General features: G+C 45.7%; 1 protein-coding gene across 1 annotated transcript; it reads right to left on the bottom strand.

Annotated features, from left to right (window-relative positions):
• Positions 1 to 13,184: 13,184 nt before the first annotated feature.
• Spint4 (serine peptidase inhibitor, Kunitz type 4) lies at positions 13,185 to 15,875 on the bottom strand. The gene is made up of 3 exons (XM_059259759.1): positions 15,690 to 15,875; positions 14,348 to 14,517; positions 13,185 to 13,301 (listed from the first exon to the last, which is right to left on the bottom strand). The coding sequence occupies exons 1-3, from the start codon at positions 15,814 to 15,816 to the stop codon at positions 13,293 to 13,295; spliced, it is 306 nt and encodes a 101-aa protein (XP_059115742.1). The 5' UTR covers positions 15,817 to 15,875; the 3' UTR covers positions 13,185 to 13,292.
• Between the last annotated feature and the right edge of the window lie 2,149 nt (positions 15,876 to 18,024).

Below are 18,024 nucleotides of genomic sequence, written 5' to 3'. Positions count from 1 at the left end.
CCCTCTTGTCTGTACTGTGTAGGGGCTCAGATGAGGTGGGGGAGCGAGTGGGTCTACCTGTGCATGGCTTTGGCGTTGTGAAACCTATGGACTAAAGAAAGAGAGCAGATTTTTTTAAATGTAACATGTATAAAGAAGAGTATTAATGTCCCTCGTGAAATAGTTAAATAAAATAGCCATTGCATGGAGTTCTAGTAAAAGAGTTATGTGTAACACCTTAGGCAGTCTTGTATGAGTTTAGTCATCTTTGAAATAATACATCCTGACTTGTTTGATGCATAACAAGGTAAAACAAATCTTTTCTTTTAAATGTTAAAAAAATAATTGGTGTGTGTGTAAGTTGCATGTGCACAGTGAAGGTGTAGCTTTCTTTCAGACAACTTTGAGGAGTTGGTTCTCTCTTTCCATTGTGTGGGTCCTGGGGATTGAACTCAGATCATCAGGCTTGTGTTCATTCCTGTCTCTTACCAACGTCACCACACATTTAAAAAAGGCTTTCTGCTGGTTAAGGCACTGCTGCTCGGCAGAGGAGAGTGCTGATCGGAAGCATGGTTACCTTTTTAGAGCTTTATTGGGGGGAGGGAGAGAGAGAGAGAGGAGAGAGGACAGATGGAAGGAAGTAGCGGAAAAGAAAAAGAGGGATGCACAGAGGGCCCACCTGCTTTTTAGGCTGGGACGCCATCGCAGGCTGATGACGTATTAAGGACAGAATCCTTACACTTTCTACTTTCCTCTTTTGTTTTCTGTCAGATATTAAAAATGTCATTGTCTTACACCAAGTGTGTTACAAGATCGTTTTTGTTTGCTGTTTTGCTTTTTGCTTTTCATGTATCCCAGGTTAGCCTCAAATTTCTATATAGCTGAAGCTGGCCTTGAGCCTCAAATTTCTATATAGCTGAAGCTGGCCTTGAACTCCTGATTTTCTTATGCACACTTCCCTAGTGCTGGGATCGCAGGTGTGCACCACCATCTCCTGCTTTGGTTTTCATTCGTTATACTCAAGGTGTGTGTCCACTGTGAGTCTTAGCTGAGAGTGATCTTTGGCATGGTTTCTGATACTTCCACCTTGTGGCACCAAACAAATCAGCATGTTACCTCCGAGAGCTGAGATTTCCTGGAGATTGTAGTATCACACATAACTCTTTACTAGACCTCTATGCGATGGCTAATTTATTTGACCAGTCATCTCATGCTGGACATTGATACTCTTTTACACACACACACACACACACACACACACACACACTCACACACACACTGTAATAAATATAAAAATGTTAAGTGAAATTCTGGATATTACTTTGTTGAGAACACTTATTTTTCTGAGTAGACATGTGTTGGAGTTGGCTGATCTGTTGTCAAGTGGCTACATTGTGCCATGAACTTTATGGTGGCTGGCCCAGGACAGTCATGACTCTGGGAAGGGCTAATATTTGATGGACTACTGACCAGTTGCTGAGATCCCTCATCCACTGTTTTGCTTATCATTTTATTGTTTTCTTAAACATCAGAATAAAAAAGCATGCGTTTTTCTTTTGAGATGGAGTGTTGCTCCTGTTGCTCAGATGGGCCTTGAACTCACGGGCTCAAGTGAGTCCCCGAGTGCATGGCACCTTGTCTAGCTTTATGCACATAATTAAAAATCAGTATGAATAGAGACTTCAGTGAGAGTAGTTGAGGCTGTCTGCCTTGGGGACCTTCAGATGCTGTAAGGTCGTTTTCTCTCAGATGAGAAGGGAACCGGGGTGGGGCCTGTGAGCCAGATCTCTTTTTCCACCAATGAGGGCTAACCTGTGCAGCCTGAGTCCATAGCAAGGGAAAAAGGGAAGGAGAGAGAGAGACAGAGACAGAGACAGATAGAGAGAGACAGAGAGACAGAGAGAGGACAGAGAGAGACAGAGAGAGAGACAGAGACAGAGAGACAGAGAGAGAGACAAAGACAGAGACAGACAGACAGACACACACACAGAGAGAGACAGACAGACAGACAGACACACAGAGACAGGCAGACAGACACAGGCAGACAGACACAGAAAGAGAAAGGGAGAGAGACAGACATATACACACACAGAGGGAGAGAGACAGAGAGGGAGGGAGGGAGAGACAGACAGACAGACACAGAGAGACACACACCCACCCACACAGAGGGAGAGGAAGAGGGAGGGAACAAGAGAGAACTTAAATTTCATAGGTCTTTCTGAAATCTCTAGGCTGTTATCTCTACTGTTGTGTCTTAAATCAAAGAAGCCTCACACAGCTTTCCTTCCTCAGGGTTAGTTAAGTCTTTTCAGCCTGAATTCTGTGAAGCAGGTCCCTATGAATCCTGATCCTACCAGCAGTCTGCCATCTTTGCACCCCAAATTAACCTTTGACCAGACTGCAAAGCCACCCTCACTTGGCACCCTCAGATTCCTTGCAGTGGGCGTCTGACCCCGATGTCGGAGCTGGAAAAGACCCGCACTCTCTGCCTCTTTCCTTGACCATCTGAGTCCTCGGTGCCCTTCCCCAGCAATACCAAGGGGCACCAGCACCTCTTGCTGCTGTTCGGAATCTCCTTTTTCTCCCACGGGCGTGACATCAGTGGTAAGTGGGGGTGTAAGGTGATAAGGGTGGGAAGTTGCTCTTGAGTTGAGTCAAGATCTTTTGAGTCAAGGGAGTCCGTGTGTAGACAGACCAGCTTCACACAGATTGACAAACCCAGGGATGAGTAAGCCCCTAACACAGTGAAAGGATTTCTTTTTGGGCTCTCTGATTTCTAAGCCACCAGGGGGCAGCAGAAATTTAGGTCATAGACCAGGGAAGGACAGGTTAGAAGCCTAGATAAAGGCAAACTCTGGTCTGAGTTTCTGTATCCCTACTGAAACACCTAGTAAATCATGGTAGCAGATCATGCCCTCTCTATTCATGATGTAACGTGTTTCTTCTGGTGGGCAATATTTATCTTGGGAACATTATCCATTACGTTTCAGTGTTTCTTTTTCTTTTCTTTTCTTTTTTTTTTTAAAAAAATTATGCCGGGTGGTGGTGGTGCACGCCTTTAGTCCCAGCACTTGGAAGGCAGAGTCAGGGGGATCTCTTTGAGTTCAAGACCAGCCTGGTCTACAGAGCGAGTCCCAGGACAGGCTCCAAAGCTACACAGAGAAACCCTGTCTCGAAAAAAACAAAAAAAACAAAAACAAAAACAAAAAGTATTTATTATGTATACAGTGCTCCATCTGCATGTGTGCCTGCAGGCCAGAAGAGGGCGCCAGATCTCATTACACATGGTTGTGGGCCATCCTATGGTTGCTGGGAATTGAACTCAGGACCTCCAGAAGTGCTCTTAACTGCTGAGCCATCTCTCCAGCCCCCTTCAGTGTTTCTTATACAAGGCCACAGGGTCAAACTGTTGAGTTCAAGAGCAGGACAACCTGAGATGGGCAGGGAGTGACTTGCAGGCATGCCCGCTCCTGCAGGCTCTCTGGTTGGTGCTTTCTAGATCAGATGCTGGTGATTAGGAAGCCGGGATGCACATTCTGGGGTCTTCTTGTTAGTAACCATGTTGTTAGACAGCTCCTCTGTCTCCCTTTCTTCAGTTTTGCTGTAACTTCAAAGCTCTTTATGTGTCTGGGATTGTGAGTCTTTTTCTGTTTTCTCCTCTTTAGTTTTAGGAAAAGGGCACATGATCGTTGCTGGGATATTCAGAACAATGTACAGGAGATCTTTTCAGCCGCAGACATCTGTCGCTAACATGCTAGTGAATGTCCCTCTAGACTTCATTTATGGGTGGTGATTACTTCATTTGTCATTGTTGTAATGACGTACCCCAAGGCAGGCTACTTTATGGGAAAAAGAATTTACTTTGGCTCTTGGTTCTGGAGGTTTGAGATTAAGGGGCCACATCTAATGACGGTTGTGCTGAGGTGTTACAGAACATCAAAGGGTAAGAGAAAAGAGTGCACATCTGTCTATATGTCTGATTAGTCTCTCTTCTCCTCCTCCTCCTCTTCCTTCCTCCTCTGTTTTTTTGAGACAGGGTCTCTCTGTGTAGCCCCAGCTGTCCTGGAACTCACTCTGTAGACCAGGTTGCCCTTGAATTCAGAGATCTGACCTCTCTGCCTACCGAGAGCTGGGACTAAAGGCATGCACCACCTCATCTGGCTTATTTCCTTTTCTTACAAGTGCACTAGAATTCAATGAAGGGAATGCTACTCTTATCCAAATCCTATTCACCTTCCAAAGGCTCACCTCTAAGCACTATAGTCAAATGAAGTTTGAAGTTTGTCTTAATGTGGGCAAAACCTCAGCATGAGAAGTCTCTGGGGCCATGCACACTATAGTCAAAGCACAAGAGTACACCTCCAAATTCAGCTTGTGTAGCAATCACACGAGGTGGTTCCTGGTGTTCTCTCACAGACACTTGTCATTTGACAGTGTGCCATAGCTAGACCTGTGTTTTCATTGTAAAGGGATTTTTATTTCTTTCAACATTTCACGGCTTCTGTTTAACAAGATCCTGCAACTCTGTAGCTACTGCTTGTCCTGTGTCTTAGTTACTTTTCTGTTGCTATGAAGAGGCACCATGACCAAATACTTACAAAAGAAAGCATTTAATTTGGGGGCTCATGGTTCTAGAAGGTTAGAGTTCATGACCACCACGGTAGGGAGCATGACAGTAGGCAGCACACATGGCACTGGAGCAGTAGCTGAGACCTTATATCTGATCCACAAGCACTGGGCAGAAGAGAGAGCTACAGGGCTGGCAAAGGGTGTGGAAATTCCAAAGCCCACCCCCAGTGAACACACCTCCTCCAACAAGGCCACGCCCCCTCCAAGGCCACACCTCCTCCAACAAAGCCACGCCTCCTCCAAGGCCACACCTCCTATTTTTTTCCAAATGGTTCCACCAGCAAGCATTTAGACATAAAAGTTTATGGGGGGCCGTTCTCATTCAAACCACAACATCCTGTTGCTAAGACCTTTACCAAATGTTTCAGAGACTTCTATCTTATTTCAGTTAAGTCCATCAGCACACTAGACAATAAAAACCTCAGTTCTTAAGCCAGCCAGTGGTGGCACACGCCTTTAATCCCAGCATTGGGGAAGCAGAGGCAGGCGGATCTCTGTGAGTTTGAGGCCAGCCTGCTCTACAGAGTGAGTTCCAGGACAGCCAGGACATGTCACAGAGAAACCCAAAAAAAAAGAACATCAAAAACCTCCATTCTTTCTGCAATACTTTTTGGATTAAGGATAAATTTTTATTGATATTTCTTGATGCATAATTTCTCAATTATAATTAGGTTTTTCTGTTCTCTTGGGGCCATATCATAGATTACATCTTCCCATTTTTAATTTTTTTTTTGTGTGTGTGTTTTTGAGACAGGGTTTCTCTGTGTAGCTTCGCATCTTTCCTGGATCTCACTCTGTAGACCAGGCTGGCCTTGAACTCACAGAGATCCGCCTGCCTCTGCCTCCTGAGTGCTGGGATTAAAGGTGTGAGCCATCACCACCCGGCTCCATTTTTAATTTTAATATTATCTAAGTTTTACTATTTTTTCCTTTCAATAGATGTTGTTCAAATCTCAGATGGGCCGGTGGTGGTGGCACACGCCTTTAATCCCAGCACTCAAGAGGCAGAGCCAGGCAGATCTCTGTGAGTTCGAGGCCAGCCTGGGCTACTAAGTGAGTTCAAGGAAAGGCGCAAAGCTACACAGAGAAACCCTATCTCAAAAAACAAAAACAAGCCGGGCGGTGGTGGCGCACGCCTTTAATCCCAGCACTCGGGAGGCAGAGTCAGGCGGATCTCTGTGAGTTCGAGGCCGGCCTGGGCTACCAAGTGAGTTCCAGGAAAGGCACAAAGTTACACAGAGAAACCCTGTCTCGAAAAACCAAAAAAAAAAAAAAAAAAAAAAAAAAAACAAAAAAAAACAAAAAAAAACAAACAAATCTCCAATGGTCTTTTAATAAAAAACCCAGAGCCAGATATCAGGGTGAAAGCTGAAAGATCAGAGAAGCAGAACAGCCAGCCACTAGCGGTTACCTCTACGAAGTCCTCAGCCTAAAGAGACTGAGTTCCTGTTTCCTCATGCCTTATCTACCTTTCTCTGCCCTGCCATATTACTTCCTGGGATTAAAGGTATGTGTGCTTCCCAAGCAAAGGCATGAGATCTGAAGTGCTGTGTGGGAGCCCATTCTCAGGTTCCTCGTGGCTTTACCCAGCAGGTCCGCATAGAGGATGATTAGGGCCACGGGCCTGAGTGCAGGTGTCTGAAATGGTCTGTACTTGGCTGTGCTGGGGGAGGAGGTCTTTTGCTCCACCCCTTGGCGTCTCTATAAATACCCTGGGGCAGAGACAGTCAGGGCCCGTTGGAAAAGGTTCCAGGCCCTCTCGAGGCTATCCTGTATTTTCTATCTGTTTATCTCCACAATATAAATCCTTCTATCTAATATTTCCTGCTACTCACACTCAAGAAAACTCTGGGGAACTGTGGGGTTGGTGGGTAAACGTCCCACAGTGCTGGGATTAAAGGTGTGTGCTACCACTGCTTGACCTCTATGTCTAATCTAGTGGCTGGCTCTGTCCTCTGATCCTCAGGCAAGTTTATTAGGGTACACAATATATCACTACAAATAGAGGCTTTTCTAGCCGAGGCAGGATAGAAGGAACAACTTGATCTCCTTCCTTTCCTCTGTTTCTTCTTAGTACTGAAACTCAAAATCAAAAGAGTCTAAGGATGTGGCTTAGCTGGTACTGTGCTTGTCTAGCATGCACAACACGCACTGGGTGTGGCATTTTACATGCTTGTAACAATAGCACTTGGGAGGCGGCGGCAGAAAGATCAGAAGTTCTTGGCTAACCTTGGCTGTAAAGGAAGTTTGAGGCAGAGACTGTCTCAACAGCAGTAACAAGAAAAAATAACCCAGCAACAACAGAAAGCCAAACAGGGGCTAGAGAGACATCTCGGTGCTTAGGAGTGTTTGTTGAACAACCACAGGACCTGACTTTATGTTCTATAACTCATGTAACAAGAGAGGTATGCTCTCAAATGCACCTGCACTGTAATATCCCTGTGCTGTGGGAGGTAGAGGCAGGAGGACTGTTAGGGCTTGTTGGCTGCTAGCCTAGCCAAAACATTTGAACTTTAGGTTCAGGGAGAGACCCTGCCTCAAAGGAATAAAGTGGAGAGTGGCCTCCATGTACATGTGCACAAGTGAGCATACCTGCAGACATATGTGCACATATGCCGTCCCCTCCCACTGAGCCATATAAGCTTGTCCCTACATCTACTGGATAGCCCAGACCATTTGGAGTTTGTCTTGCTGGATCAGTCTTGCTTTGGTCCAGCATTTCCTCACTTTTCCCTTTCTTCTCTTTTAGAATGCTAATAATTGTTTCATACCACTGTATGTTAGAAGTGTGTAATTTGCCCTTTGACCTCACAGGGGTTACAATTAGGAGATTGCCTTGAGTCTCAAAAGAGACATTGGACTTTGAAACTATGGGGAGACTGACTATAGGAACTTTTGAAGTTAGACCAAGTGCATTTTGCATTATGATATGGCCACAAGCCTATGGGGGCCAGGGAGTGGAACGTGGTGGTTTGAATGAGAACGGCCTCCATAGACTTGTATATTTGAATGTTTGCTCCCAAGTTGGTGGAACTGCTTGGGAAGGATTAGGAGGTGTGGTCTTGTTCGAGGAAGTGTGTCACTGGGGATGGGCTTTGAGGTTTCAAAACTTGTCTCCTTCCTAGTTAGCTCTCTTTGCGTCATGCTTGGGATCAGACGTAAACTCTCAGCTGCTTCTCCAGTACCATGCCTGCCTGCCTGCTGCCATGCTGTGATAATCAAGTTCTTCTTCTCTTTACTCCTTCTCTCCTTACTTGCTTTACCCCCCTAGACCGCCGCCGCTGCCGCCGCGCCAGAAGCCATCAACTGTGTTGTGTTAATATCTGTGGCCCATGTTACCATCGAAGGCCATGAGGATGTCCAGGATCTGTGCTGCCACCTGAAGCCATGTTAATGGAGGGTTTCTCAACCTTGGTCTTATTACCATGTTTTAAGATTTTATTATTTACGTGTGTATATGTATGTATATATGTGTGTGTATATATATGTGTATGTGTGTATGTGTGTGTGCATATATGTATGCTGGGACCTAAACTGGGATCCTCTGGAAGAGCAGCATGTGCTTCTGACCATTGAGTCAGCTCCCTAGTCTTATTACTATTTTGTTTTGGGTAATTATTTGTGTACATCTGTCCTGTGTGTTATGTGACATTTAACCACACCTGTGGCCTGTCCTGGCTGGTTTTGTGTGTCAACTTGTCACAAGCTAGACTCATCAGAAAGGAAGGTGTGGTGATATTTTGTTTGTGCTTTAGCAAATAAAGCTTGCCTGAAGATCAGAGTGCCGAGCTAGCCACTAGATAACCACAGAGGCCAGGCAGTGGTGGCACACACCTTTAATCCCAGCACTTGGGAGGAAGAAGCAGGAAGATCAGGAGTTCAAGGCCACCCTGGGCTACACAAGATTGATCCAGTCTAAAAGAGAAGTAGAGCCAGGCAGTGGTGGCACATACCTTTGATTCCAGCACTTGGATCTCACACTTTTAATCCCAGCACTAGGGAGGTGGAGACAGGGAGGGATATGGCTGGGTGGAGAGAGGACGTGATCATGCTGGATGAAGGTCTAGCTCTTTTTCTGGCTGAGGAGTTGGTGAGGTAAGAAGTGTGGCTGTGGCTTGCTTCTTTGCCTTTCTGATCTTTCAGCATTTACCCTGATATCTGACTCCGGGTTTTTATTATTAAGATAAATTAGAATTCACGCTACAGGAAGGAGCCTCAGTTGAGGAAATGCCTCCATGAGATCCAGCTGTAAGGCATTTTCTCAATTTGTGATCGATGGGGAATGGCCCAGCCAATGGTAGGTGGTGCCACCCCTGAATTGGTGGCTCTGGGTTCTGTAAGGAAGCACACTGTGCTATTTATTAAGTGGCGCTGTTTACCTTGCAAGAAAAGCCACGAGGTACAACAAAACCCACTATAAGAGTTTATTAGGGGAAGGGAACAGAAGTGGGTGCTTAGGCCTATGGGGAATGATTGTGCAGGAAGAGAGGGAAGGGGTATGTGGGACCCACTTTTATGGATTCCCCTGCACATGCACATATGGGCTTACCTAGCTATGCCATGCATGCACATAGATTATGTGATCATGCATTGCACGGATTACATAGGATGTAAGGCCTTGGGATGACTAATCATCTTGCCAGTGCATGTGTGGTCATGGGGCAGTGGCTAGGAATTCCATCACACTGAGCAAGCTATGGGAAGCAAGCCAGTAAGCAGCACCCCTCCATGGCCTCTGTATCAGTTCTTGCCTCTAGGATCCTGCCCTGTTTGAGTTCCTGTCCTGACTTTCTTTAGTGATGAGCAGCAATGTTCAAGTATAAGCTAAATAAATCCTTTCCTCCCCAACTTGCTTTTTGATCATCATGTTTCTTCACAGTAGTAGAAATCCTAACTGAGACAAGTTGGTATCAAGATAGCGGGGTATTGCTGTGACAGACCTGACCATATTTTGGGGAGGATTGTGGAAGGACTTTGGAACTTGGGGCTAGAAGAGCCATTGAGTGCTAAGAGCTCAGTGGAATATTCTGTGGGAACTTGGAAGATAAGAATATTGAGAGCAGTGCAGAGGATGGAGGCCTGGCTTGTGAAGTTTCAGAGGGGATTTTAAAGACTCTGTCAGGGCCATTTGTTATTTTGAATTAAGATTCTGTGGTTCAGCCAGGCAGTGGTGGTGCATACCTTTAATCCCAGCACTCGGGAGGCAGAGGCAGGTGGATCTCTGTGAGTTCAAGGCCAACCTGGTCTACATAGTAAGATCCAGGACAGGCACCAAAACTACACGGAGAAACCCTGTCTTGAAAAACAAACAAACAAACAAACAAAAATTCTGTGGTTTTGTTTAGCTGGGGCTGAAGAATCAGCTGTGATTAACAAGATTCCAGAACTACTAAAGCAAAATTTTGCCTTGCTGGGATCTTATATAATAATAGAGGGACCAGCCTTAATATTATACATCCCAGGGGCTCAGGAGAGAGAACTATGAATGGCGAGGACCGTTTTCGGGAAATAGAGTCTCAGCACACGGAGCTCTTAGTCTAGTCATTTATTCTTCCAAATCTTCTTGTCCATCTTCCCATGCCCTGGGAGTCCCGGTATATACATACTTACAAGCAGTAATCCCTTGGCAGTGCAAAGCCAGGCTTCCAGGGTCAAACAGAGGGGTGATAAGAATCACAAAGGGGGGCAGTAATTGTTAATTATCATTTGCAACCCAAAAGGGAAGTGACTAGTGGGGAAATGAATTAACTAAAGGCTAAATTTGGGTAATATCTAAGAAGCTTACATGCTCAATTATAGTCTTAAATGTGATTGGTAGAAAATGTTAAGAATCTATAAGTTGCTAGGTCAATGGGAGAAAATAAAACTGCCTTCTTTTTTCCTGTGGCTCCTATCTGTCCAAGCTCTGCCATTTTTCTGCAGGGTGGGAGAAGGTGTGCTCGGTCACTAGGCAACCTGTGTATAGCTAGATGCCTCTGGTGATAGTTAAAGGGGGATCTGGAACTACAGGTAAGATTTGGGAAAGGAGGAAGTTAAGCTTAATTGGCACATCGGCCAGGCCTTCTCAAATGGGTAGTCTGGATGCTTAAGTCTGTTCTTAGAGAGTACAGAGAGATCTCTGATAAGGTACTTTTCTCCATCTGGGGATGGACCTGGCCGGATGCTGCCAATGACTGTAATTACAGGGAGGCTTGAACTGGGGATCTGGCTGTGCATAGCTGTCAGCGCAGAAGGTTATCTAAATATTCCTTTAGTAGAGGGGAAATGGTGCCCAATCAATGATGGAAAAGCTACAATAGCACACAAGAAACTCATAGCAGAAAACGGCTGATAATCAAAAGCCAAATATCACCAAGGCTCCTTGAGCCTCAGCTTGACCTCTGGAAGGCCCTTGGCTTCTTCCAGGCATTAGCTTAGTCATAATCAGCTGAAATCCTACTTTGTATATTTTTGCGGCTTGTAGCACTGGGATACTTGATATTACTGGTCGGCTGGAGCTAAGAAATCAAGTGTTGATTAAGCAGAGACCAGCATCACTGAGGTGAAATCTGGGAAATTTTTAATATTCTGACCCTGTGCCCTGACTTAGAAGCCTATTCTTAAGGGGAAACTCCACCCATTTCTCTCTCTCTCTCCCCTTCTGCTTCAGACCCTTGGACTCCCTTCTCTCTCTCCCTCACCGCCCCTCTCTGTCTCCCTCTCTCACTGCCCAACATGTATCCCTGCACTCGTGGGATACCCTCTGGGATCCCCCTGCCCCCTCCCTCCTTGCCCGGGTATAAAATGCCATCCTCAGAAATAGATGGGTGAGAAAGTCTCCTGAACTGGAGTAAGGACGGGACATCTGAAAAGCAGCAGTAGACTCATACCTGGACTGCCTGCTACCTCTCTGAGCCCCACCCACATTAGCTGCAGCAGAAGAATGAACTGCAGTAATGATACTGCCTGCTTAACAATACCACCTGCTACCTCTCCAGTGTGGGAAGGCCCCGCTGAATCTCCCACCACCACCCATGCTGCCCTTAGTAAAGATGGCGGTGAGGTCATATGACCTGTCTGTTTTGACCTTAGCCAAGATGGTGCCTCCCAGGGATATCAACCAAACATGGACATGGCATAACAAATTACAATAAGATTAGGCACAAGCCCTCATACCAAGGCTGGATGAGGTAACCCAGTAGGAGGAAAAGGGTCCCAAGAGCAGGGAAAAGCCAGAGACACTTCCTCCCTTGCCTTTAGGAGTCCCACAAGAACACCATGTTACAAAACTATAATATATATGCAGAGGACCTAGCTAAGACCCATACCGGATCTGTGAATATCGCTCAGTCTCTATGAGCTTTGTTTAGTATAATCTTAGTATGGTCAGAGAGAGAGAAAAAACGTTCCACAATCCCATAAATGGGTACCAGGTAAATCAACTCTATGGTGTCAGGCCTGAGAACAAAATTTCATTTGAACACAGCATAGTTGGGGATACTGGACTTGGAGATTTTGACCCAATTCTTAGAGGCTACTAGAACCTTTTTGTTTCCTTTGCCCGCACCACCCCTGTGTTGTAGTGGTCCCTTGGGAGATGGAGTGAATGCTAAGGCTCTAATCTATGGTTTCTGCCACTTCTCAAGGGTTTCCCAAAGTTGCACCCTTATAGGGTCTGTGGTTGCTGGTGTTCAGACTGAGCTGGAATCACTGGAAGCTGACTCATTTGGGAGCATAGCTCTTCATTATGGGCACTAGGGTACTGGTTCATGTATAGATTCCTTTGTGAGGCCCCATTGTTGACAAGAATTTAAATAATCAGAGCAGAGGTTAGTGACCCTCCATACCGTGACAGCTCAAGACTTGGAGCTCCCAGCTGCAATGTTGTGACTTCTGTAGTGCCACTGGGATGCCAGAGGAAAGATAAACGGTGGTGGTGGTGGTGGTGGTGGTGGTGGTGGTGGTGGTGGTGGTTACTAGTGGAAAAGTCATGAGCCATGGCCATGACTACCAGAATTACAGAGAGCTTTATTGGGAGGAAGGAGGGGGTAGGAGAGAGGAGAGCCAGGCCTGGAGAGAGAGAAAGATGGTGGGGGGAGGAAGCAAAGCAGAGCAGGGAACAGAGAAAGAGCAGAGAGAGTGCGTGGGGTCTGCATCCGGCTTTTTAAGGTGCATACGCAGTCACCAGCACCTCCTGATGATGTAAGACGAAAGACCCCTGAGCTGCACATGTGCAGGAGGGCAGGATCCTAACACCAGAGACGCTTCCCTAGAACATGAACATGCTTGAAGGTGGATGGCCAGTTGATTTGTGGCGTATTCAAGAACTGGATGACAATTATTTTGATCCACAATGAAATTCAGAAACAAAGTCAGCTAGAGAGCAAAGAATAAGGATGCCACAGTGATTGATGCATGAAAGGAAGCGGGCTGGCACCTGTAGGGGGTCATATATAGTTTATATCAGAAGCATCTTGGATAGAAGTGATACATGAATTCATAATGTGGCTGAAGTTCAGGAAATACTCAATTAAAATTGTGTACAGCTCACAAGTGGGGAGGATCGACTAGGCAAGGAAACGAACAAGAGTTCTGAATTCTGAATGTTGTCAGAGATTTCAACTTTATTCACTTGGCACAGTTTCAGCATCATTTTTCTCACCCTCTGTTTGCTTTCGCTTACTGATTGGCTGCCTGGTTTTGGATTAGTCCTTCTGTTAATAAATAAAATTTGTGATTATTATCATCATCAGTATAGCTAAAAGGACCCATTCAAGTAGTTCTTAAGGTATCACCCAAATTCCATAGCTGTCTATTGCTAATGTTCTATCTAGAAACAACCAATAAACAGGTGTAATGCTGGGTTGTGGGAATATGCAGGTAGGTCAACTAGCACCTCTGCTTTGGAGTGTGAGCTCTCTGTTTAGACAGTCATTGTACTGTGACTGGGCTCTTCCTATCCTCCTGACAGTCCCTTAGCTTTTTTTTTTTTTTTTAAACAACCACCAAATAGCAACCTATGAGGGTCTCAAAGACCCAGGCCATTCATTGCCACAGTAGTGAGATGCTGGGTGGAGAATTGGGACCTCTGCATCCATGTCCTTCCAAGTGAAAAGCAAGGTATCAGCTGCTTTGGGCTTTAAATTTCTTTTTTTCCCTGACCTCTTTATTAAAAAACTTTTTACTAGCTCTTCGAGAGTTTCATATAACATGTTTTAATGCTATTTATCCCCTCCTCCAATTCCTCCCAGATTCATCCCTTACCTTCTCTTTCTAATTTTATGATTTTTTTAAGAAATGTAACCCAAGTTGACTCGGAACTCACTACATAGCCCAGGCTAGTGTCAAACTATTGATGATCCTCCTGCCTCAGATTCCTGAATGTTGGATTACACAAGTAAGCCACCATGGCTGGCTAGGCTTTTCAGCTTGAAAACAACACAGGACACTGGCATTTAAGACTAACTTGTTTGCATCTGGAAGTAATTTCTTGAGTCCTTGCTCATTTCCCCTCAATTATTTGGTTTTTCGAGACAGGGTTTCTCTGTGTAGCTTTGGAGCCTGTCCTGGATCTCACTCTGTAGACTAGACTGGCCTCGAACTCACAGAGACCCACCTGCCTCTGCCTCCCAGTACTGGGATTAAAGGCGTGTGCCACTGCCGCCTGGCTTCCCCTTGTTTCTTTTTAAGTGTTGCCTGTAAAACTGTGATCCCAGCCACCCAGCATCATTAATGGTGGGGGGAGGCCCCAGGGGCTTACCTGTTTAAAAACGCAATAGAACTCGCAGAGGTATTTAGTTTTAAAGTTGTTCCTGTTGCCCTCACAGCCAGAGAAGACAAAGGGTTCACATAAGGACGTTATCTTGTTGAAGTAGTATCTGAACACAGCCAAGGCACAGGATCCCTTCTTGACAGGGTGGTTGCACATTGCTGTCGAGAAGAAGCCCAGGTTCAGAGCCTCTTACTAAAAGAATCATCACTCTTTTCTTTATGGACTACAAAAGCTCCCCCCCCTTATAAATCTGATTTTATCACTGGGTAGCAAGTTATAATGCCTTGAGCATGCTCTCTATGTGATACAGGACAGTAAGCCTGAGCTGTCTGGAGCCTGGGCCGGTGTGATAGAGGATACTTGGAAAAGGACCACACCCTCCACCTTCCCCAGTATTCCTTGTTCACTTTAAGCATCCCGCTTCCCGAAACTCGACATACTTCCTTGGTTCTGGAAGTGAACATCTCACTTGGTGTCTGTTGGCACTCATCACTCGGAACCCTTCCTTTAGTCCTTTCCCACTCATCACCAGGGCACACAAACGTAGATGTTAAAAAGTCTTTCCACCTGGCATATCTACTCCCGAAGGCTTGGTTTCTGCTGCCAAGTCCGGCAAACCCTCCCCTCCTCCAGGTCTCTAGTGTCCTCTCTCATCCTGTCTCCCTTCGGTCACCCACCTAGACTCACCGGTTTTCCCTGATAGTGTAGAAGTAGATGCCAGCAGGTGCCATGGTGACCATGTTGGAGACAAAGAAAGTTAGTGTTGTTCTTAATGAAGTCCAGCTATAGTCCTTCCCACGACTGGGAATTCCCTGTCTCTGCTCTGACTTTCCCAAAGTGCCCATCAGAATTCAAACGAAAAGCAAATTAAATAAGTGGCATGGGAGTGTAGATGACGGTCTTGGCCCCTCTGAATTCAAGGAATTTAACACAGTGGTCCTCTGAAGACGTATTGAATAGAAACGAAACTCATACCACACACACACACACACACACACACACACACACACACACACACAGAGAGAGAGAGAGAGAGAGAGAGAGAGAGAGAGAGAGAGAGAGAGAGAGAAATTGAGAATTTCTCAGATACCCTAATATTAATTCAGTTTTTATGATTCTCAATCTTTTTTTTTTTTTTGTCACTGAAACTCTCTGGGAGAGACTTGAGTTGATTTTATTTTCTGTCTTCCTCTTTCTCCAGCCTCTAGCGGACCCCTGGAGTTTGATATAAGAGGAGGGGTTGGCTGGTCATCAGCAATACCATCCAGATTACCTGGATGTCTTTCTCCTTCACTGTTTTCCTCCAGTTCAAATGTTCATTTTTGCTTACCTCCAAGATATCCACTTTCACACAGTTGTTTTCTGAGTCCTTTAAAATGTATGTCACCAGAAATCATCTGCATGAGCAGGGAGAATGTGAGGAGGCACAGGGCAAGGCGCATCCCTTGGCCTTCCATGGTCTTCCTGACGGCAGACGGAGACCGGCTACCCTGAAGTGATATGTCCTGGAGGTGGAGCCTCCCCTTCTCTGAGAAGTTGAACCCATATTTGAATTTAATTTCCCCAGGGCCTGGACAGGGCACTGGTGTATCCAGAATCAGTGTAGTGAGCAGGACAGTAAGTACTTGGGTACCCAGCCATGGAGTTTGAAAGACCATGTTCGACAGAGCCCTAAGGATGAATCCCACCTCTTTCTCTCCATCTAGGGGTTACAGCTGCTTAGCACTCAGGCCATCGGCATTCTCACTATTTTAAAAATGAGGACACAAACAATGGGTTTCACTGTAGAGTTTTGTAGTTGCTTTTGTTGCCCCTCAGTTTCCTGCCCCCACTCCCCTTGGCCCCCTTCCACTCCCACCCCTCTTGCCTTCATGTCACATGGATTTCATTACTCTCTCTTATCCTTATTAAACATCTCCTTGAGGTCATCTTTCCCCCACAAGTCTCATGGCCTATTCCTGCTTGTACATATATGCACATGTCTACAACTTGTCTGCTCTGAGAAAAGCCATGTGGTATTTGTGTTTCTGAGTCTGGGGTTCATTGCTTGAGATAATAACTTGCACTTCCCATCAACTTTCCTGCAAATGTCCTGATCTCATTTTTTTTATGGCTGGATGAAACTCTGCTGTGTACATGTTCTAGCTTTCCCTCCCTTCCTTCCCTCCATTCTTCCTCTTTCCCCCTCCCTCCCTCCTCCCTTCCTCCCTTTCTTCTCTCCCTCCCTCCTCTTCCCCCTCCCTCCCTCCCTCCCTCCCTTCCTCCCTTCCTTCCTTTCCTTCCTCCCTCCCTCCTTTTGGAGACAGGGTCTCTTTACATAGCCCCAGCTATCCTGGAACTCTCTAGCCTTGACTTCACAGAGACCCTCCTGCGGTTGCCTCCCAAGTACTGGATACAAGCATGTAACCTGCCCCCCCCCACCTTTTCTTCATCTTTTTCTCTGTTCACTGACATAGGCTGTTCCATTTCCTAGTATTGTGACTCACAAACGATTGGCTTGTGTGCTTGGTGACTGCAGAGGCTAGTAGAGGGCATTGGAATGCTAGAGTTACAGATAGTAACTCTAATTACTATGATTAGCTGAGCTATGATATGAAGAGCTGCAGAGTGGTGCTGGGAATCTATCCTGGTCCTCTGGTGAGGATTAGGGATATCCCACCTGCATTCGGTTAGTATTTCTTGTACGCAGTTACTTACTTCCACTAAGAAGGCCAAAATGACTTCACTGAATTGAGATATGAGAGTGACACCTGCTTATACAGTTAAACCAAAAAGAGGTCACAGTTTTGCCTGTCTTGACTGACCTTGTGTAACAGTAAAAAAAAAATAAAGGATGTAATAAGGCTCCATGAAGCACTCAATTGGGCCATTATATCAAGTAGGGATTAGCAGAAGCACGGAAGCCGGGATATAAGAATGTGAATGACGGTTCCAGCCCACCTTTTCATGTCAGAAATGAAGATTTGGTTCACTCCAGGGCAAAACCTTCAGATTATCCAAGAACTAGCTGGAGGCGGGCAGCAGTGGAAGAGAAAGTGTGAGAACCCACGGGAACTCAGCATTTGAAAGCACAAGTACAGCTGCTGGACTTCCTCGCTCGCTCGCTGTATTGTAAGTGGAAAGAACAGTTTCCAGTGTGCTCTTTGGAGTGTGCGGTTGGATGGTAATATTTACTGTTTAGTCTAACTACTGCCTAAGTCTAAGGGTTTTTTGTTTGTTTGTTTTTGTTTTTTGAAAATCAGGATTCACACAGAACTGTATAAGACTTTGGATCTGAGACCTGGGGACTTTGGGTGCTGGTCAAGGGAGTGGACTTGGGTTGTCTTTCTTCGGGGAGTGGCAGCTTCCTTCTGTTATTTTAGACAGAGGCTAGCTACACCAACGTGATAGCCATCCATGTTAGTTGCAGTAGCAACCCAAAGTGATCATTTGAAAGTTTCCAGATGTCCCAGTACCTGCATGAGCTCAAACCAGACCAAAGCATGGAGAGAGGAGACAGGCTGGAAGTCCTGCTCCCGGCAGAGGGTGGTGATTGATAGCTGCTGGGACAGAGAGTTCATTTCCTTTAAAGGCAAGGCCTCTGGTAGGTCAACCATTCTTCAGTGGAAGGCCACATATCCAAGAATATATGGGTAGCACAAATTTGACCTGATGGGTTTGAAAGG

The sequence above is a fragment of the Peromyscus eremicus genome, chromosome 4, assembly GCF_949786415.1.
Source record: "Peromyscus eremicus chromosome 4, PerEre_H2_v1, whole genome shotgun sequence".
NCBI classification, from domain to species: Eukaryota; Metazoa; Chordata; class Mammalia; order Rodentia; family Cricetidae; genus Peromyscus; species Peromyscus eremicus.
This window is presented reverse-complemented; position numbering and strand designations above follow the sequence as displayed.